General features: G+C 45.0%; 1 protein-coding gene across 1 annotated transcript in view; it reads left to right on the top strand.

Annotated features, from left to right (window-relative positions):
- The window catches only part of LOC119968816 (interferon alpha/beta receptor 1-like), a 54,139-nt gene that overhangs the window by 15,557 nt on the left and 20,346 nt on the right, over positions 1 to 18,236 (top strand). The window contains exon 2 of the mRNA XM_038801641.1: positions 15,737 to 15,854. Within this exon, the coding sequence (XP_038657569.1) occupies positions 15,737 to 15,854 (118 nt within the window). The remainder of the gene's footprint in view (positions 1 to 15,736; positions 15,855 to 18,236) is intronic.

Genomic DNA, 18,236 nt, shown 5'->3' with positions numbered 1-18,236 from the left:
CAGCCAGGGCACCTGCTTCCTTACCTGTCAGCAACTCACTAGCAACTTCATCTGTCTGTCATTTCATTCACCCCTCACCTGCACTTCCCTTATTGTCCATCTTCAGGGTGGCTTGGGCGGAACTTATGCAGCTCCATTTTGGACCTCTGAAGAGGGAATGAGGAACAATCCCGCCCCCCCATGTCTCGCCTGAAGATCCTATACCCGCAATATGGAGCTGCCCCTCCCTCAACCATGTTTCTGTCACAGCAATAATATCATACTCCCATGTGTTAATCAATGTCATCAGATCATCAGCCTTATCTGTAAGACTCCTTGCGTTAAAATAAATGACATCCAGCCTTGTCATATTCCTTGTGCTTTAACATGACTCTCTTTGCACTGCCTTCCAGACTGACTTTGTTTTTCTTCTTTATTTGGTCGTGCATCATCTCCCACTGTACCTCCACTCTGTGACCTGTCCCCTGCCAGATTAGTTCAAACCCTACAATAGCACTCGCAAACCTCCCCGCAAGGATGTTGATCCCATTTCGGTTCAAGGTGCAACCCATCGGACTTGTACAGGTGGGTGACTATGAGGCGTGGGTATAAGAAGGCAATAGGGTTAGTGTGAGTGTAGGTTGTGATGGGTATGTGAGGTTCCTGCGGAGGGAGGCATCAGTGGAGCTGCAAGGTAGGTCATTCTGAGGAATGCTGTGGAGGAGAATGCTGTGAAAGTCAGAGCGAAAGCTTTGACACCTGAAAGTAATGTGGTTCTCACCTGTCATGCCATCCTGAGGATAGTGCATTCTCTTGGTGCACTATCTCCAGATTGAAGGGACCACACATCTTCTGACTTCCTTGGCTAGTTCCATTCATGCCTGCTGGGTGGAGAGGTTGCCCTCTTCCACCCAGTCTTGAGAGAGCTCACTCACTGCAGTCTTTCAGATCTCATGACAGGATTCATTCCACATGATATCAAGAAACGGCTGAAGGCACTGGATACTGCAAAGGCTATGGGCCCTGACAACATTCTAGCAATAGCACTGAAGACTTGAGTCAGAATAAGTTGCACCCCTAGCCAAGCTGTCCCAGAACAGCTAAAACACTGGCATCCATCTGTCAATGTGGAAAGTTACCAAGGTTATGTTCTGTCCACAAAAAGAAAGACAAATCCAATCCTACCAATTACTGCCTCATCAGTCTACTCTGAACCATCAACAAAGTGATGGACAGGCAGTATTTGACTGAGTGTTGCACAAAGGAGCCCGAGGAAAAACTGAAGTTAATGGGAATTGGGGAAAATCTTTCCTCTGGTTGCAAAGGAAGGTGGTTGTGGTTGTTGAAGATCAATCACCTCAGACCTGGGACACCACTGCAGGAGTTCCTCAGGGTAGTGTCCACAGGCCAATCATCTTCAGTTGTTTCATCAAAGACCCTCCATCATAAGGTCTGAAATGGGGGTGTTCGCTGATGATTGCACAATATTCAGCATTATTCACAACTCGATGGATATAGAAGCAGTCTGTGTCCAAACACAGACAGATTTGAATAGTCAGGCTTAGGTTTATAAGTGGCAAGTGAGATTTGCAAGTTCCGGAACACAAGTGCCATCACCAACAGGGAGATTCTAACCCTCTCCCTTTGAACCCCCCCTCCCTTCCACTAGCAGCAACCTGGGAGGTACCATTGAGCAGAAACTGAACTGGACAAGCCAGGTAAATAATCAGCCATATAAATGCTGCGGATGCAAGAGCAGCTTAATGATTAGGAATACTCTGGAGAGTAACTCACCTCCTGATTCCACAAAGCTTGTCCATCATCTACAAGTCAGGAGTGTGATGGAATAGTCGCCACTTCCATTGTCGAGTACAGTTCCAAAAACAAGAAGCTTAAAACCATCAAGGCCAAAGAAGCTGGCTTGATTGAGACCCCTTCTGTCACCTTAAATGTTCACTCCCTCCACCACCAATGCACAGTAGCAGCAACGTTTACCGTCTACAAGATGCAGTGCTGCAAATCACCAAGGCTCCATCAACAGCACATTCCAAACCCACAATTTCTACTACCTGGAAGGACACGGACAGCAGGTGCATAAGAACACAACTACCTTCCAGGTTCCCTTCTAAGCCTGACTTTTAACAATAACACCGTTCCTTCACTGTCGGTTGGTAAAAATCCTGGAACTCCGTTCCTAACAGCGCTGTGGAGGTTCCTGCAACACCTGGACTCCAGCAGTACAAGAAGGCAGGGTCACGACATCCACATCCCACGAGCAAATTTTTAAAAAAGGACCTCCAAGTGGGAGTGAGAGACCTGGGGAGCAGCCTTCCCATTGTCACTCCACAGGCGGCAAGGTGGCACAGTGGTTAGCACTGCTGCCTCACAGCGCCAGGGACCCGGGTTCAGTTCCGAACTCGGGTGACTGTGGGGAGTTTGCACGTTCTCCCGTGTCTGCGTGAGTTTCCTCCGGGTGTGGATCGGGTTACGGGGCAGGGAAGTGGGCCTAGGTGGAGTGTTCTTTCGGAGGGTCAGTGCAGACTCAATAGGCCAGACTCCAGCACTGCAGTGATTCTAGATTCTCAGAAATCAAAAAGCTGATGAGCCATTCTAACCCATAGCTTGGTCCGTTTAATTAGATAACCTTCCTTTGACAGTTCGAGCGTCTCATCCCACCTGTTCTCCCCCATTGGCCCCAGAACCCGGAAGCTGGCTGATAATGTTGTGACTCGGGTAAAGAGCCTTGGCAAAGCCTGCTCCTTTACCAGTGTTCCTGACCCACTTACAGTCCTGTCTTTCAGCCAGGGATCTTCCCATGTGTTGCAATGAGCTGGATTTTGCAGTTAGTAAAGCAATGCTGCTGATGTCAAAGAAAGCTATCTACCAAGGTGTAGCAATTCCTGTGGCGTGGAAATCCCCTTTCCCAGACGGTAATTTAAATCTGGAGTGAAGCCCGGGGATCGGCAGACATCCAGCTGCAGTGATGTTAGCAACAAGGTGTACAGATAATCACACTGAAGTATCCTCGCAGAAGCAAAATCAGAAAGCTATAAGCACTGATTTTCCTAAACGTTTAATTTAAATGTTCAGATAATAAAATAAATGATTATGACTGGATTGAGATAGAAGCTAAAATGTCATAAACTTTGTAAAACATTTTTTTTTAATGTGGATTTCCCCCCCCCCCCATAATGGAGACATTTGACATTCCACAAATGTAAAAGTAGTTTTGCAGGGACACTATGTGCTTAAAAGTAATGGTGAATCTATATCCTGTCATGTGTGCTCATTGTCTGCTGATAGTTTATCCTTTGATTAAATTATGCCATTTGCCTCCTGCTCTCAGTAGCAGGTCCCAGGTCAATAGCAGAACAGGAATTGAACCTGCATTGTGGTATTGTTCAGAGTTACGTGCACACCATCTAGCCAACTGCGTTAACTATGATGAAAGTGTGATGAAATTCCTGTTTGACGAGCTTATTCAGCCGTTGGGGATAATAATAATAGGATAATTATCTTTATTGTCACAAGAAGGCTTACATCAACGCTGCAATGAAGTTACTGCGAAAAGCCCCTAGTCGCTACACTCTGGCGCATGTTCGGGTACACTGAGGGAGAATTCAGAATGCCCAAATTACCCAACAGCACGCCTTTCGGGACTTGTGGGAGGAAACCCGGAGCACCAGGAGGAAACCCACGCAGACACGGGGAGAGCGTGCAGACTCCGCACAGACAGTGAGCCAAGCTGGGAATCGAACCTGGGACGCTGGTGCTGTGAAGCAACAGTGCTAACCAGTGTGCTATTAAAACCTATCCTATCTGTCAGGGCTATGTCTTAAAATGTAGCTATATGTTTTCAGGAGAATGCAACATTCTTTTCAGTTGAAGCTGAAATGTTGCCGTTACAATACTGTTTGTGTCTGTGCATACTGACATCGCCTGGAAATGTACAGTGTCTGTTTGGATGACTAACGTTGCAGCCTCTTTTGACAGCTTTCCTGAAGGCAGCGCCGGCCCTAGGGTTGCTGGCGCCCCGGGCAAGCTGAACTTCGGCGCCCTTCGGGTCGGGGGGGGGGGGGGTCGGGTCGGGAGGGGGGGTCGGGTCGGGGGCAGGGGGGTCGGGGGCGGGGCGGGGGGGTCGGGTCGGGGGCGGGGGGGGGTCGGGTCTGGGCGGGGGGGATCGGGTCGGGGGTGGGGGGGGGGGGCGGTTGGTCGGGTCGGGGGCGGTCGGGTCGGGGCGGGGGGGATCGGGTGGGGGGGGGCGGTCGGGTCGGGGCGGGGGGGGCGGAGTGATCTGGTATATGATCGGGACTCACTGATTGGCGGGCCGGTCTCTCTGTCGGCAGGTCTCTGACGCCGGTCACGCACTCGTTGATGGCGCCCCCTAGCACATGGCGCCCCGGGCGACTGCCCGAGTTGCCGGTACCTTGAGCCGGCCCTGCCTGAAGGGAATCCGAGCGACAGTTTCCAAGTTCTAACCAATGTTAAATGGCATGTTAATCAATGTCTGTAATGTGACAGAGAACTTAAAATTTATTGAAACCGTCTGAACTCATCCTAGTGAAAAGCAATAAAAGAATAAAAATAACATGAAAATTAATAATAAAAGGAAAGCGAAAACAACACGGATCCGTGTTGGGCCCACAATTGGAGGAGAGGTTGAGTAGACTGGGACTGTACTCGTTGGAATTTAGAAGGATGAGGGGGAATCTTATAGAAACATTTAAAATTATGAAGGGAATAGATAGGATAGATGCGGGCAGGTTGTTTCCACTGGCGGGTGACAGCAGAACTAGGGGACATAGCCTCAAAATAAGGGGAAGTAGATTTAGGACTGAGTTTAGGAGGAACTTCTTCACCCAAAGGGTTGTGAATCTATGGAATTCCTTGCCCAGTGAAGCAGTTGAGGCTCCTTCACTACATGTTTTTAAGGTAAAGATAGATCGTTTTTTGAAGAATAAAGGGATTAAGGGTTATGGTGTTTGGGCCGGAAAGTGGAGCTGAGTCCACAAAAGATCAGCCATGATCTAATTGAATGGCGGAGCAGGCTCGAGGGGCCAGATGGCCTACTCCTGCTCCTAGTTCTTATGTTCTTATAAATCTTGAAAAATGGAGAGAAATAAGCAGGATAACAGAAAATGAAGTTTCTAAATTCAAGGTTCAGATGTAATTGTGAGTTTCAATCCAGGGTTTGGAATCTAACGCCCAGATCATTCCCAGGTTCTGATCCTATACCAAATGTGTTGTTCATGCTATTGCCAAATGTAAATGCCCTAATTGCGGCAGAACTGAGCTTGGCACCCAGTTAGTAATGCCCAGAGTTAACATTAGGCAGGAGCTGTCTGTAGAGCAGCAAAGGCACATGGCAGCCATGATGGATCCTGCTGCTGCCTTGCAAAAGAGATGAACCAGCACGCCGAAGAGTCAACAGCCTCACCATGCACAAAAATGGTTTGGTGGCCAGCTGAATAGCACTGCACCCAATCTGGAGTAAGAGCCCCCAGATCCTGGAGGTTTCAAAATCCTGAAATATCATTGAGGAGCACTATTTTCAAAGTGCACCCACTCCCCTTCTTGCCTCGATGGCCAGTTGAAAATCTGACCCAAGAATTGCAGGGGTTTAAGAAGCACTACTAAGCTGCGTTCAGTGATGCTACAGGCCTTGTATACACGCTCACTTAATGGAAGTGCTGGTCAGAGACATTGCTATTACTATAACGTTGCCCCAACTCTCTAACCTGCCATTTCACTCTCACGGCCTTGATGAATTTGATTCAATGCTCCTAAAGTCTGTGTTGAACTGAGTGGAACAATGCAAGGTTAGGAATGAAGGTTGGTGGTTCAAGAGGGACAGAATGAAGGTGATGAGCTCATGTCTTAATATGATTTTTAAACTTACTTTTGACTTTTATCGAAGGTCTCCACAGTACTGTTGTCAGCATTCCTCAGTCTTGACTTCAGCTTCACCCTCTCTGTTTTGTCAGTCCTGCACAGTAGATAACTTGCCCTCCAGTTCCCATTTCTAGTGAAGAGTAACACCCAAAACACTAACCTTTCTTGTGCTTATTTTCAGATACTAATGGACATGTTTTGCATTTCCGGTATTTTAAATTTTTCAAAATTTCCATCTTTTTACTTTTTTAACTCTCTTTGAACCCATTTGGCTAACATTTCAAGCAGGTTGCTTATTGAACTTGTCAATATGGTTCTTTGTATCTATATACCTGTTACATCTTTAACTCCCTCTACCCGTGCCGCTATAAAACTGTCTGCTGTAGGTGCTTCTGTCACAGCAGTGACTACACCTGACACGGCAATTCACTGACTGTGAAGTTATTTGGGATGTCACAAGGCAGAAAAATCCACTATTCACGTTTAAGCCCTGTTCTCTGGTCTCCCTACCCTCCCTTTCACTTACGCATCTCTCGCTCTTTACCTTTCAGATTGCTGTTGTGTTTTTGTTACTGATCCTTATTACCTTTTGCTGAATTATTTATTATTTCTGGTCTATGGTTCAGCTCAGTTGATGGTACTTTTGACTTTGTGTGAAGAAGGTTATGTGAGTCCAAGGCCCAGTCCGGAGATTTGAGCACAGAAAGTCTTGGCCGGTAGCCTGGTGCAGTGTTGAGGGAGTGCTACGCTATTGAGACATGAGGCTCCATCCGTTCTCTCAGTTGGACACACAAGGTTCCATGGTACTATTTCAGAGAAGACCAAGAGAGCTCTCATGGGTATGGTCAATATTTATTCCTCAACTAATATCGAAAGAACAGATCACAGGTCGCTTTCTCAATTGTTGTGCCATGTTTCCTAAGCTACAACAGTAACTGCACAAGTACTTGATTGGCTGTCAAGTGCTTTGTGATATTTTGAGGTTATAAAAGATGCTACATAAATATAATCATTCCTTTAACTGATTGGTGAATTGATACGAAGGAGGATAAATGAGAATGATAAATACAGGAGCAAAAGTGGGTGTTCAAAGAACATGCAGATTAGGAGCAGAGTAGGCCACTCGGCCCCTCGAGCCTGGTCTGCCATTCAGTCAGATTATGGATGATCTGAAACCCAAACCCACATTCCTGCCTACCACTTGATAACCATTGACCCCCCCCCTCGCGTATCAAAAGTCTCTCTACATCTATCTGAGCAATATTCAAAGACCCTGCTACTCTCGTCTTTTGAGGAAGGGCGTTCCAAAAATCGCAACCCTCTGAGGGAAAACCTGTCTCCTTGTCGTTGTTTTAAATGGGCGGCCCCTTATTTTTTATTAGTGGCCCTCTAGTTTTAGATGCTCTGCATCATGGGTATGATGTTGTTGAGGACATTGTGTGGCTTTTGAGGCGGATCGCTGTAGTGCCATTTAAAATGGAATTGCGCAAGTTTTTGAAAAGGAAGACTGTAAAAGGAAGTGGCAAAAGAGGGGGATGAAATTACTACACAGTGTTTACAACACAGAAACCAACCCTTCAGTCCCCTGAGTACATGTTGAACATGCTCCACACAAGCCTCGTCCAACCCTCCTCCTCCTAACGTCATCAAATGATTCTTCCATGTCTTTCTAAGACAGTGAGAAATCTGAACAACCCCTTGTGCCTGCTCTGCCATTCAATAGGATCATGGCTGATGTTTTGGACGCCTGGTCAGCCCTCAACACCGGCTAAGATACTGAACCAGCCGCGTAATGTTTTTTAAGTTTAAATGCGGTGCAGAAAGATGGATTTGTTCCAGGAGTGATAGCTTTCTGTGACCCACAAAGTCTCTTTGTGTTGCAGCTTTCTGTAGTTTTTGGCCATTTAAAAAATACTCTGTTCTTTTGTTCTCCCTTCCAAAATGAACAACTTCATATTTTGCCACATTATATTCCATTTGCCAAATTTGTGCCCATTTACTGAAGCTACCAATATATCTTTGCAAACTGTTTGTATTCTCTCATAACTTGACTTTAAAAATTTTTTTTAAAAAGTACCCAGTTCTTTTTTCCCCGCCAATTAAGGGGCAATTTAGCATAGTCAGTCGACCTCCACTGCACATCTTTGGGTTGTGGGGATGAGACCCACGCGAACACAGAGAGAATATGCAAATTCCGCACGGACAATGACCCTGGACCGGGATCGAACCGGAACCCTTGGCGCCGTGAGGCAGCAGTGCTAACCACTGTGCCACCGTGCCGCCTGCAACTTGCCTTTCAACCTATTTTTTGTGTTGTCTGCAAAATTGTCTACAGTCCATTCACTACCTTCCTCCAAGGCATTAATATAAATTGTAAACAGTTGCGGTCCCAGCACCGATCCCTGTGGATCCTCACTGGTTACAAGTCACCAACCTGAAAAAGAATGCCTGATCCCCACTCGCTGTTTCCTGCCCATTAGCCAATGCTCTATCCGTGCCAATATACTACCTCCAACAGCATGGGCTCTTATCTCATGACTTAACCTTTGTGAGGTACCTCGTTGAATGCCTTTTGGGAGTCCAAATGCAACACATCTACGGTTCCCCTCTTTAAAACAAACTCTAATAAATTAGACACGATTTTCTTTTCAGGAAGCTATGCTGACTCTGATTGATAAGATTATGGTTTTCTAAATGTGGTGCTATTATTCCCTTAACAATTGATTTCAACATTTTTCCATCAATAGCTGTTAATTGACCTATTCTACCTGATTTTTGCTTCCCTCCCTTTTTGAATAGAGGTGAACATTGGCAGTTTTCCAATCTTCCAGTACTTTCTCCAGAATCCAAGGATTTTGGGAAAATTACAACCAATGTATCCATTATCTCTGTAGCTACTTCTTTTAGGATCCTAGGATGCAAGCCATCAGGGCCAGAGGACTTATCCGCCTTTGGTCCCATTAGTTTGTCTAACACTACATCTCTTGTGACGGTGATGATATTTAATTCCTCCCCTGTATGCTTTAGTGTTATTGCGATATTCAAAGTATCTTCTATCGTAAAGACTGATGCAAAATATCTGTTTAACTCCTCTGCCATTACCTTATTCCCCATGATTATCTCCCCAGATTCAGGGCAGCACGGTAGCATTGTGGATAGCACAATCGCTTCACAGCTCCAGGGTCCCAGGTTCGATTCCGGCTTGGGTCACTGTCTGTGCGGAGTCTGGACATCCTCCCCGTGTGTGCGTGGGTTTCCTCCGGGTACTCCGGTTTCCTCCCACAGTCCAAAGATGTGCAGGTTAGGTGGATTGGCCATGCTAAATTGCCCTTAGTGTCCAAAATTGCCCTTAGTGTTGGGTGGGGTTACTGGGTTATGGGGATAGGGTGGAGGTGTTGACCTTGGGTAGGATGCTCTTTCCAAGAGCTGGTGCAGACTCGGTGGGCCGAGTGGCCTCCTTCTGCGCTCTAAATTCTATGTATTTATGATTCACTTTGACCTCGCTCTTCCTTTTTAAAAATTTAAAGAAGCTCTTATTGTCAGTTTTTATATTCCTTGCTGTTTTTTTTGGTTTATGGTTTATTTTCTCTCTCTTAATCATCTCTTTAGTCCTCCTTTGCTAGATTTCTGAATTTATCCCAGTGTTCGGGGCTGTCACTGACTTTTGCCGCCTTATATGCTTTTTTTCTTTCAGCTTAATACTGTACTCTCCTTAACTTCCTTAGTTAGACATGGTTGGTTTATCCCTCTCTTAGAATCTTTCCTCCTAACTTGGATATACTTTTACTGAGAGTCCCTTAAATGTCTGCCACAGCTTGTTTGCTGTCTTTCCTGCTGATCTCTCCTCCCAATCTGCTTTAGCTACTCGGTCCTCATTTCATTGTAATTCCCTTTATTCAAGTTAAACACAATTGTTTCCGACCCACATTTCTCACTCTAAAACTGAATATTAAATTCTATCATGTTATGATCACTACCTTCTGGCGGATCACTTGCTCTGAGGTCATTTATTAAACCTGCCTCGTGACCCATTACAGTTCCAAGATAGCTTGTTCCCTGGTTGGCTCCATGACCTATTGCTCTAGGAAGCTATCCCTAATGCGCTCTTTGAATTCATTAACGTAGCCACCCTTTCCAACTTGATTAACCAAATCAACATGAAGATTAAAGTCACCCATAATTATTGCTCTATTCTTTTTACATGCCCCTATTATTTGTTGATTTATACCCTTTCCTACAGTGTGGTTACTGTTTGGTGGTCTTTACACTACTCCTACCAATGTCTTCCTTCCCATGCTGTTTATTTTAACCTCCACCCAAATTGACTCCACATCATCTCTTATTAACAATGCTACCCCACCACCTTTTCCATCCCTCCTTCCTTCATGTATTTATCTGGCTTCCCCTGTTGTTGTTAGCATATCTTCACACCCATAGTCTGTTTTTTACCTTTTGGGGATAGTGGGAGAAGCGGTGGAAGGATTTCTGAGCTGATTATTGACCTGTTGAATCGTGCTGAACGCTTCTTCTGTGGCCAGCAGGTCCTGGCATTGGACTCAAATCCAGAGCTTCTCTCCTGTGGTAGGTGCCACAAGGCTGGCTGGTATCTGGCTTCCCATTAAATACAGTTATACAATTTGCCTCAAGATTAGAGTAGATAGCTGCATCAGAGCCTCATAGTTGATAAGCATAGGACCTGTTTCTGAACGAATTCAATGAATTCTTCTTCAATATGCTCTTTTTGGTCTTCCCACTAGCAAATGTTTGCAATGTCATGTTTTTGATAGATTTCCAGTCAAACCTATTACAGCACAGTGGCACAGTGATGAGCAATGCTGCCTCACAGCGTCCGGGACCCAGGTTCAATTCTGGCTTTGGATGACTTGTTAAGTTTGCACATTCGCCCCGTGTCTGCGCGCGTTTCCTCCAGGTGCTCTGGTTTCCTTCCACAGACCAAAGATGTGCAGGTTAGGTGGATTGGCCATGATAAATTGCCCCTTAGTGTACAAAGGTTTGATGGGGTTACTGGGATAGGGCAGGGAAGTGGCCTAGATAGGGTGCTCTTCTAGAGGGTAGGTGCAGCATGATGGGCCGAATGGCCTCCTTCTGCACAGTAGGGATTCTTTGAACACGTAGCAGCAGATGCAGCTAGTGCATGATTATGCCCTCACAATTCAAAAACAGTAAAGTTCTTCATGAGAAATTTGCATGCTTTAATAATTTCACGTCACCTCATTCCACTAGTTCAAATCAAGTTGTATGGGAAAGCATTATGCATTAAGTTGGAAATTAATGCTGTCACTACTGGGTTAAAAAAAGCATGAAATGAGTTTCATACGAATGTATTAATCCCAATATTGCACAGCATGATGTCAAGGTCAAAATGTGCTAAAGATGTTTGAGTCTGAATTGCCTACAAAGGCCAGGGACTGGGGGTAAATGTGAAAGAGGAAATTAAGCTTCATGAAAATGAGTTCTGTGATGAGAACTACTGTTCATGGCCAACGTGTCTGTCATACTGTAACTTTATTGTGAAGTTTCTATGTTTGCATTAAGGGTTTCGTTCTTATTTATAGTAATTTGTTTATTTTTCCTATATTCCCCATTGCCATTTTCTACCATTCTTTCCTAACTAGAATATGCCCCAAGGGATATAGTTCAGCCTCTGATACTTCAGCCAAGTGCTCATTATTCACAGCTCATTATTCAGCTGTCAGCTTTGACAGTGGGTATCAGCGACAGCAGAGTGTCAGTAGGGGTGGCACGGTGGCGTAGTGGTTAGCACTGCTGACTCACAGCGCCAGGGACTTGGCTTCAATTCCTGGCCTTGGGTGACTGTGTGGAGTTTGCACTTTCTCCCTGTGTCTGCCTGCGTTTCCTCCCACAGTCCTAAAATGTGCAGGTTAGTCGGGTTACGGGGATCGGGCGGGGGATGGGGCCAAGGTAGATTCTCTTTCGGAGGGTCGGTGCAGACTGAATGGGCTGAATGACCTCCTTCTGCACTGTAGGAATCCTATCAGAATCAGACCTGCTAACTGCAGTCTCTCCTCAGGCCTAGCTTTAGCATTAGACCCACAATCAACAGCTGTTTTTGATCGGACTTGTGTGGCCTACCTAGTGCTGAATCAATGTGTATATATTATACGCAAGTAAATGTAGTTTTGTGAAATAAATGTATTCAAAACCTTTTGCAGCAGCCTTTCTAAAATCCTGCCTAAAGCCTGTTTCCCAGAATAGAGAGGTAAGAGTATTTCTTTGAGAGGGTAGAACATACAGTGCAGAAGGAGGCCATTCGGCCCATCAAGTCTGCACCGACCCACTTTAAGCCCTCACTTCCACCCTATCCCAATAACCCCCAATTTACCTTTTTGGACATGAAGTCCAATCCACCTAACCTGCACATCTTTGGACTGTGAGAGGAAACCGGAGTACCCGGACGAAACCCATGCAGACATGGAGAATGTGCAGACTCCACACACACAGTGACCCAGCGGGGAATGGAACCTGCGACCCTGGAGCTGTGAAGCCATAGTGCTAACCACTGTGCTACTGTGCTGCCCAATTAATTGTGCGAATGAATTTGCTGGTGTGCGCACATAGCAGTGGTTCAAATTTCACAATTTGAAAAATGGACACCTACTAATTTTTCTTCTTTCCAAATTGTCCACATTATTGGGCAGCCCACCCCAAAATTGGATTGTCCACTTCAGAGTCAATAAAGAGATCACCTGACTGTGGTTTATAAAGTAGGGAGGAGAGCAGATCACCTCCCCCATGAGAATGAATGTGTTTACTGATACCCGTGTGCCACACTGTAATTGCTTGCCCTTCCCGTGCGTGAGACCATGCTACACGAAGGCAGTTTGAACCCGAACATGGACGTTAACAACCCCAATGTGCAGTCATCAAAGCAAGAGGTCTGGCTGCTCCTCCAAGCCCTTTAGGTGACACCAAACTCATCCAAGCAACAAAATGTTTGTATTCATGGAGTTGCATTCATAACCTCGGCCCAAAATCAGTTTGCAACCAATTAAGTAGAAACTTGGCAGGTAATTTGTGTATAGCAAGGTCCTGCTTCCTGAGAGATAGGTGACAGGCTGAGCTGTTTGAGTGAAGTCGTTTGAGGCAGAAATATTGGCCGGGACATCAGGGAAAACTCGCCGGTTGTTCTTCAATCGTTTGTGTCCCACTGAGCGGGCCATATCCTAAAGGCTGTTCATCTGACAATGTAACACTCTTTCTGTACTTCTTCAAAGAGTCATGTCAGTCAGGATTATGTACTGAAACCTCTGGAGTGGGGCGTAAACCCACGATGCAAACGTGAGAATGCTACCATTGATTCACTGCTGACACCTGCTAATAGTTCTCCTCGTGATATTCTGTGGTGAGGGGGCAATGTCTGAATTTTCTCGTGGAAGAAACACATTGGTTCAAACTGCAGGGAAAATAAAGAAGTAAATGTGATACCATTACATCACCCAAAACAGCTGCAGTACTTTCTCTTTCAAAAGGAATGTTCCCACTCCCCCGTCCTACTCAAAGGCCTCAAGTCTACCTCAGTTGAAAATGGAATCAAACCCTGCACCCTTAGAACATAGAACAGTACAGCACAGAACAGGCCCTTCGGCCCTCAATGTTGTGCCGAGCCATGATGACCCTACTCAAACCCACGTATCCACCCTATACCCGTAACCCAACAACCCCCCCTTAACCTTACTTTTATTAGGACACTACGGGCAATTTAGCATGGCCAATCCACCTAACCCGCACATCTTTGGACTGTGGGAGGAAACCGGAGCACCCGGAGGAAACCCACGCACACAGGGGGAGGATGTGCAGACTCCACACAGACAGTGACCCAGCCGGGAAACGATCCTGGGACCCTGGAGCTGTGAAGCATTTATGCTAACCACCATGCTACCCTGCTGCCCCCAGTGTGGTGTGAATCTGTACCACACACGCTGTCCATCTAGTCAATTGGCCTAATCAGTATTAGGAAAACAGAGGTAGTTTTATATTTGTATTGATAAACATCAGAGATAAGGAATAGTTTTAGGTGGGTTTAATTTAGTGTTTCTGTGCCAGGAAGGGACATATAGCAAGATTCATGTTGGGAAAAGGTGTTCATATTTGGGGGGATTGACTTCTGTTCCAACTGGGATTCTATTGTGACAGAGAAAGCTACACAGTGAAGAATAGATATAGCTGCTTGGCAGCTAGCGGCCCTTGTAAGGGGGGAAAAACTTTCCTTTGTTCTTTAGTTTTAGCTGGAAGATAGACATTTGGGAGAGGGACTCTCCCAAAGCTCTACTAAAAGCAGTTGTTTTAAAAATCTATTGAGAAGGACAGATTTCTCAGCTTGGCTATAGGAAAAGCCATACAATAGAGTAATGGTTGTCTAAAGAGCAGCTAGCTAAGGAAAGGGAGAGAAGTTTACAGGCGGTTTGAGATTGAAGGTACGAGAACAGAGGACTGTTCAGTAAAGACAGACAGAGCTCGGAGGAAGGCTGAGATGCCAGAAAGACACCTGAAGCGATTTTCAAGTTTGAGAGATTTTACTACAGCCTATGAAACGTGAATTGAAATATCGGTGAGGATCAGTGGCTGGACCTCGAGTGTGTAAAAGTAGTCAAGGCAAAGAAATTCTAAAGTTTGGAAACTCTCATATGACAATCTTCTTGGGGGGTGGGGGGTTTCTGGGGCGAAATCTGCAAACACTGACTTCTTGTGCTAATGAGACTACTGTAGCTTCAGTGCTTGGAGAGATCACGGAACCAGGAAACCTACGTATCGATCATGTACTTTGCCAACCATGTTAATCTTAAACTGCGTGTGTTTGTTAAACTAAGGGAGGAGTAAAGGACCATTATCCAATAGTCTTTTATTATTAACCAATTTTTGGTTTAATCCATATTTAATAAATTTTTGTTGTCAAAACTAATTAGCGGTCGTGTGACTGTCTTTCTTCTTTAATTAAATAAAGTGAAAGTTGCCTCTTTTGAGCCAGGGTTCTATTCTGATATCTTCCCATCCAGTTATAACACCAACTGGGATAGTTACTCCAGCCTCTTGATCAGCCTATGTAAACGGTCTCCATATCCGTCAAGTTGTTCGCAGCCAACCTTTCCACATTACTGTTTCCTTGCTTAAAGGAGCCTGGAGGTTTTGCAGTCAGGTAACAGCTGTGCTAGTGTCATTTACCAGATGCATAAACTGGAATTCACTTAAGTTTCTATTTCAGAGGAGTTCCCCATGTCAGGAGGTTTTGATAGTGAGGGGATTCAAATCGGGATCCTCGAATACCTAATCACAGGAACGTCCAAATCCACACATCGTGGGGACTGGATATCTCCACCCACTCATACTCCCTCTAACCAAAGGATAGTCGTAACTCTATTAACATGCGGTGCTTTTCAAATGTACTTAGCCAACTATATATGTGCAGTTTAATATGCAAAGTGTGTAAACCTGACGTTATTTTAATAAAACTTAAACATAAGGATCCTCCTTATAGGAAATATTAATGGACCCCCTGTGGGTTTCCTTCCAAATAACCAGTGCTCTGAAAAATTGTTTTGATGTTTAGATGTGAAGATAGGCGTGCATTTAACTGGGTCTGTACCTCAAGTTTTGCCTTTGAGGGACTGAGGGACAATTTTAAGCTTTGGTGCCAATGAGGCTCCTTTGCAGGTTTTGTCAATGTGTGAACTTACCGCTACATCTAAACGCAGAGAATTGCACCTACTCAGGAATTTCAGTTTCTAAATTGGTTGAGTCCATGTCTCGTTGCCTTTCTCTCTTTTTTTAATTGTTTTATTTCCTCAGATTAAAATCTCTTTTAATGCCGTTTTTTCTGCTTCTACAGTGCTTGGAGAGATCACGGAACCAGGAAACCTACGTATCGATCATGTCACGTCGAAGCATATCCTTAAATGGGATTCTGTTTTTTCCCAGGGGGAATCAGTGACATATTCTGTTCAAAGGTAAGAGATTGGAACTGCTACAGAGGGGGCTGCATTATCCGTCTCCCCGTTATCCAGGAATAATTCTCACAGAAGAGCGCCGATGGTGCCACATTGCTGAGCATATTAATAACCTCAGTGTCATCCTTTCTGATCAAAATCAATTGCACAGCCCTTCAGAGCTCAATTATAGTTTTCATTCCAAAGCTTAAGGCATTCATGTTCCCTAAGTGCAAGATCTCAATTTGTAGACTCCCAACCATCCATTCTCATTATCCACCAGGGTTTCAGTTACGGTTTGAAACAGAGATTCCACTGTAACAGGAATAAAAACAGCGCACCGCAATTGTACAAGCAAGAAATTTAAATAACTTTCATAGTTCACACCCTGCACTGATTTTGATGTATGCTGCATGCTCACCCCTGAGTTACTGTCTTAGAATCATTTACCATTTGCTGTAGTGGGTGTATAGATGAAGACCTTCTACCGACATTTTCATTTGCAAAGACACCGCTAAATAAAATTGCCTCTCCTGTTTATTAGAGACAATTAACACTCGGATAGCAACATGCAGAACAGTATTGCAATAGTGAGATATTGGGCCAGTCCGTGTATTGTGCATGTAAATGTACAGTAGCATATCAGTAAGGAACGGGTTCCAGACATACATTTCAAGTAAAAAAATTTGGCTAAACTCATAAGTTACAAACGGTAATCTCAGACATTTGCCCCCCACCCCCCGAACAAAATTAATTAATGAACATAGAACATACAGTGCAGAAGGAGGCCATTCGGCCCATCGAGTCTGCACCGACCCACTTAAGCCCTCACTTCCACCCTATTCCCGTAACCCAATAAGCCCTCACTTCCACCCTATTCCCGTAACCCAATAAACCTTCCTAACCTTTTTGGACACTAAGGGCAATTTATCATGGTCAATCCACCTAACCTGCATGTCTTTGGACTGTGGGAGGAAACTGGAGCTTCCGAAGGAAACCCACACAGGCACTGGGAGAACGTGCAGACTCCGCACAGACAGTGACCCAGCGGGGAATCAAACCTGGGACCCTGGCACTGTGAAGTCACAGTGCTATCCACTTGTGCTACCGTGCTGCCCAGCCCTAATATTTGACTAATTCCCCAAAAAATGATGCATCAGTCTGTATTTCTTACATAATATTCTGTACAGTTCAGAAAGTAACTCTTTGTGAAATAAGTACTGCAGACCTATGAAGTAACATCACACAAATAGAAATTGAGTTAAGAGCATGCAATTGCAATCAGGAATAAGATAAAAGTTTTAAAGCTGAAGAAATGGTTTCAAAGCTGTATTATTGCAAAATCAAATGATGCAGTTACAATCAGTTGATCCTTTTCCCAATTTGAATGGGTTTTTGTACACAGGATGATGGGTGTGCCACTGAAGGTTTTGTTTGTGCTCCAGGGAAGATTGTCTTGAAATCACAAGGGTTATTGGTGACTCAAAGGCGCGATGTGTTCTCATGACCTGACTGTTCTTGGCCTTGTTGATAGATGGGATCAGGGTGAGGGAAGTGTTGTGTTCGCTATCTGTCTAAAGTAATCAAAGGAAGCACAAGTAACCCCAGTGATGTTAAATCTTTCATGTCCTTGCTTTATGAAATCAGCTGATGGGGAGATGTTGCTCCTTTAATTTGAGCAGCTTTAATGGCCGGGGTGTTCTGGCCCTGCCCGCTGCAGGGATCTTCCACTTCTGCCGAGAGCCAGTGGACTTTTGGCTGGCCCACCGCATCCTGCATGGCAGGTCCAACCACTGCGGGGTCATAAAGTGCCTGCTAATGTGACGGATTAGCTATCTTTCTGTACAGGCCTAATGTGAAATATGAATCAGAACTCGAGCAGTTCTGGGGTATGATATATTTCATTATACATATTACTCTCTGTATGTGCAAATTCAGGTTTGGTCCTGAATTTCTTTGGCAACTCCACCTAACCTGCACACCTTTAGACACGAAGGGGCAATTTATCATGGGCAATCCACTTAACCTGTACGTTTTTGGATGCTGGGAAGAAACCGGAGAAAACCCACGCAGACACAGGGAGAAAGTGCCACCGTGCCGCACCTTACCTCTCAGTCTTCTGAACACCAAGGAATACAGACCCAACCTGTTTAATCTTTCCTCGCATGGCAGTCCCTCCACACCTGGGATCATCCGAGGGAACCTCCTCTGTAGTTCACTGGGGTCTTGGAACTAGAATTCTGACAGACAAGACCTCAAAACTGGCTCTTTACCCTTTTTACTTTTTCATGTGCACCCAGGATGTGGGTAATACTGAAAAGACTGCCCTGAGAAGCTGTCCTTGAAGCATTGCAGTGCTTGTGGAAATGGTGCTTCCATAATGTCTGTTTATAAGGTTTCCAT

Source organism: Scyliorhinus canicula, chromosome 7 (genome assembly GCF_902713615.1).
Source record: "Scyliorhinus canicula chromosome 7, sScyCan1.1, whole genome shotgun sequence".
Taxonomy (NCBI): domain Eukaryota; kingdom Metazoa; phylum Chordata; class Chondrichthyes; order Carcharhiniformes; family Scyliorhinidae; genus Scyliorhinus; species Scyliorhinus canicula.
The sequence above is the reverse complement of the archived record's forward strand: the minus strand, read 5'-3'. Positions and strand labels throughout refer to the sequence as shown.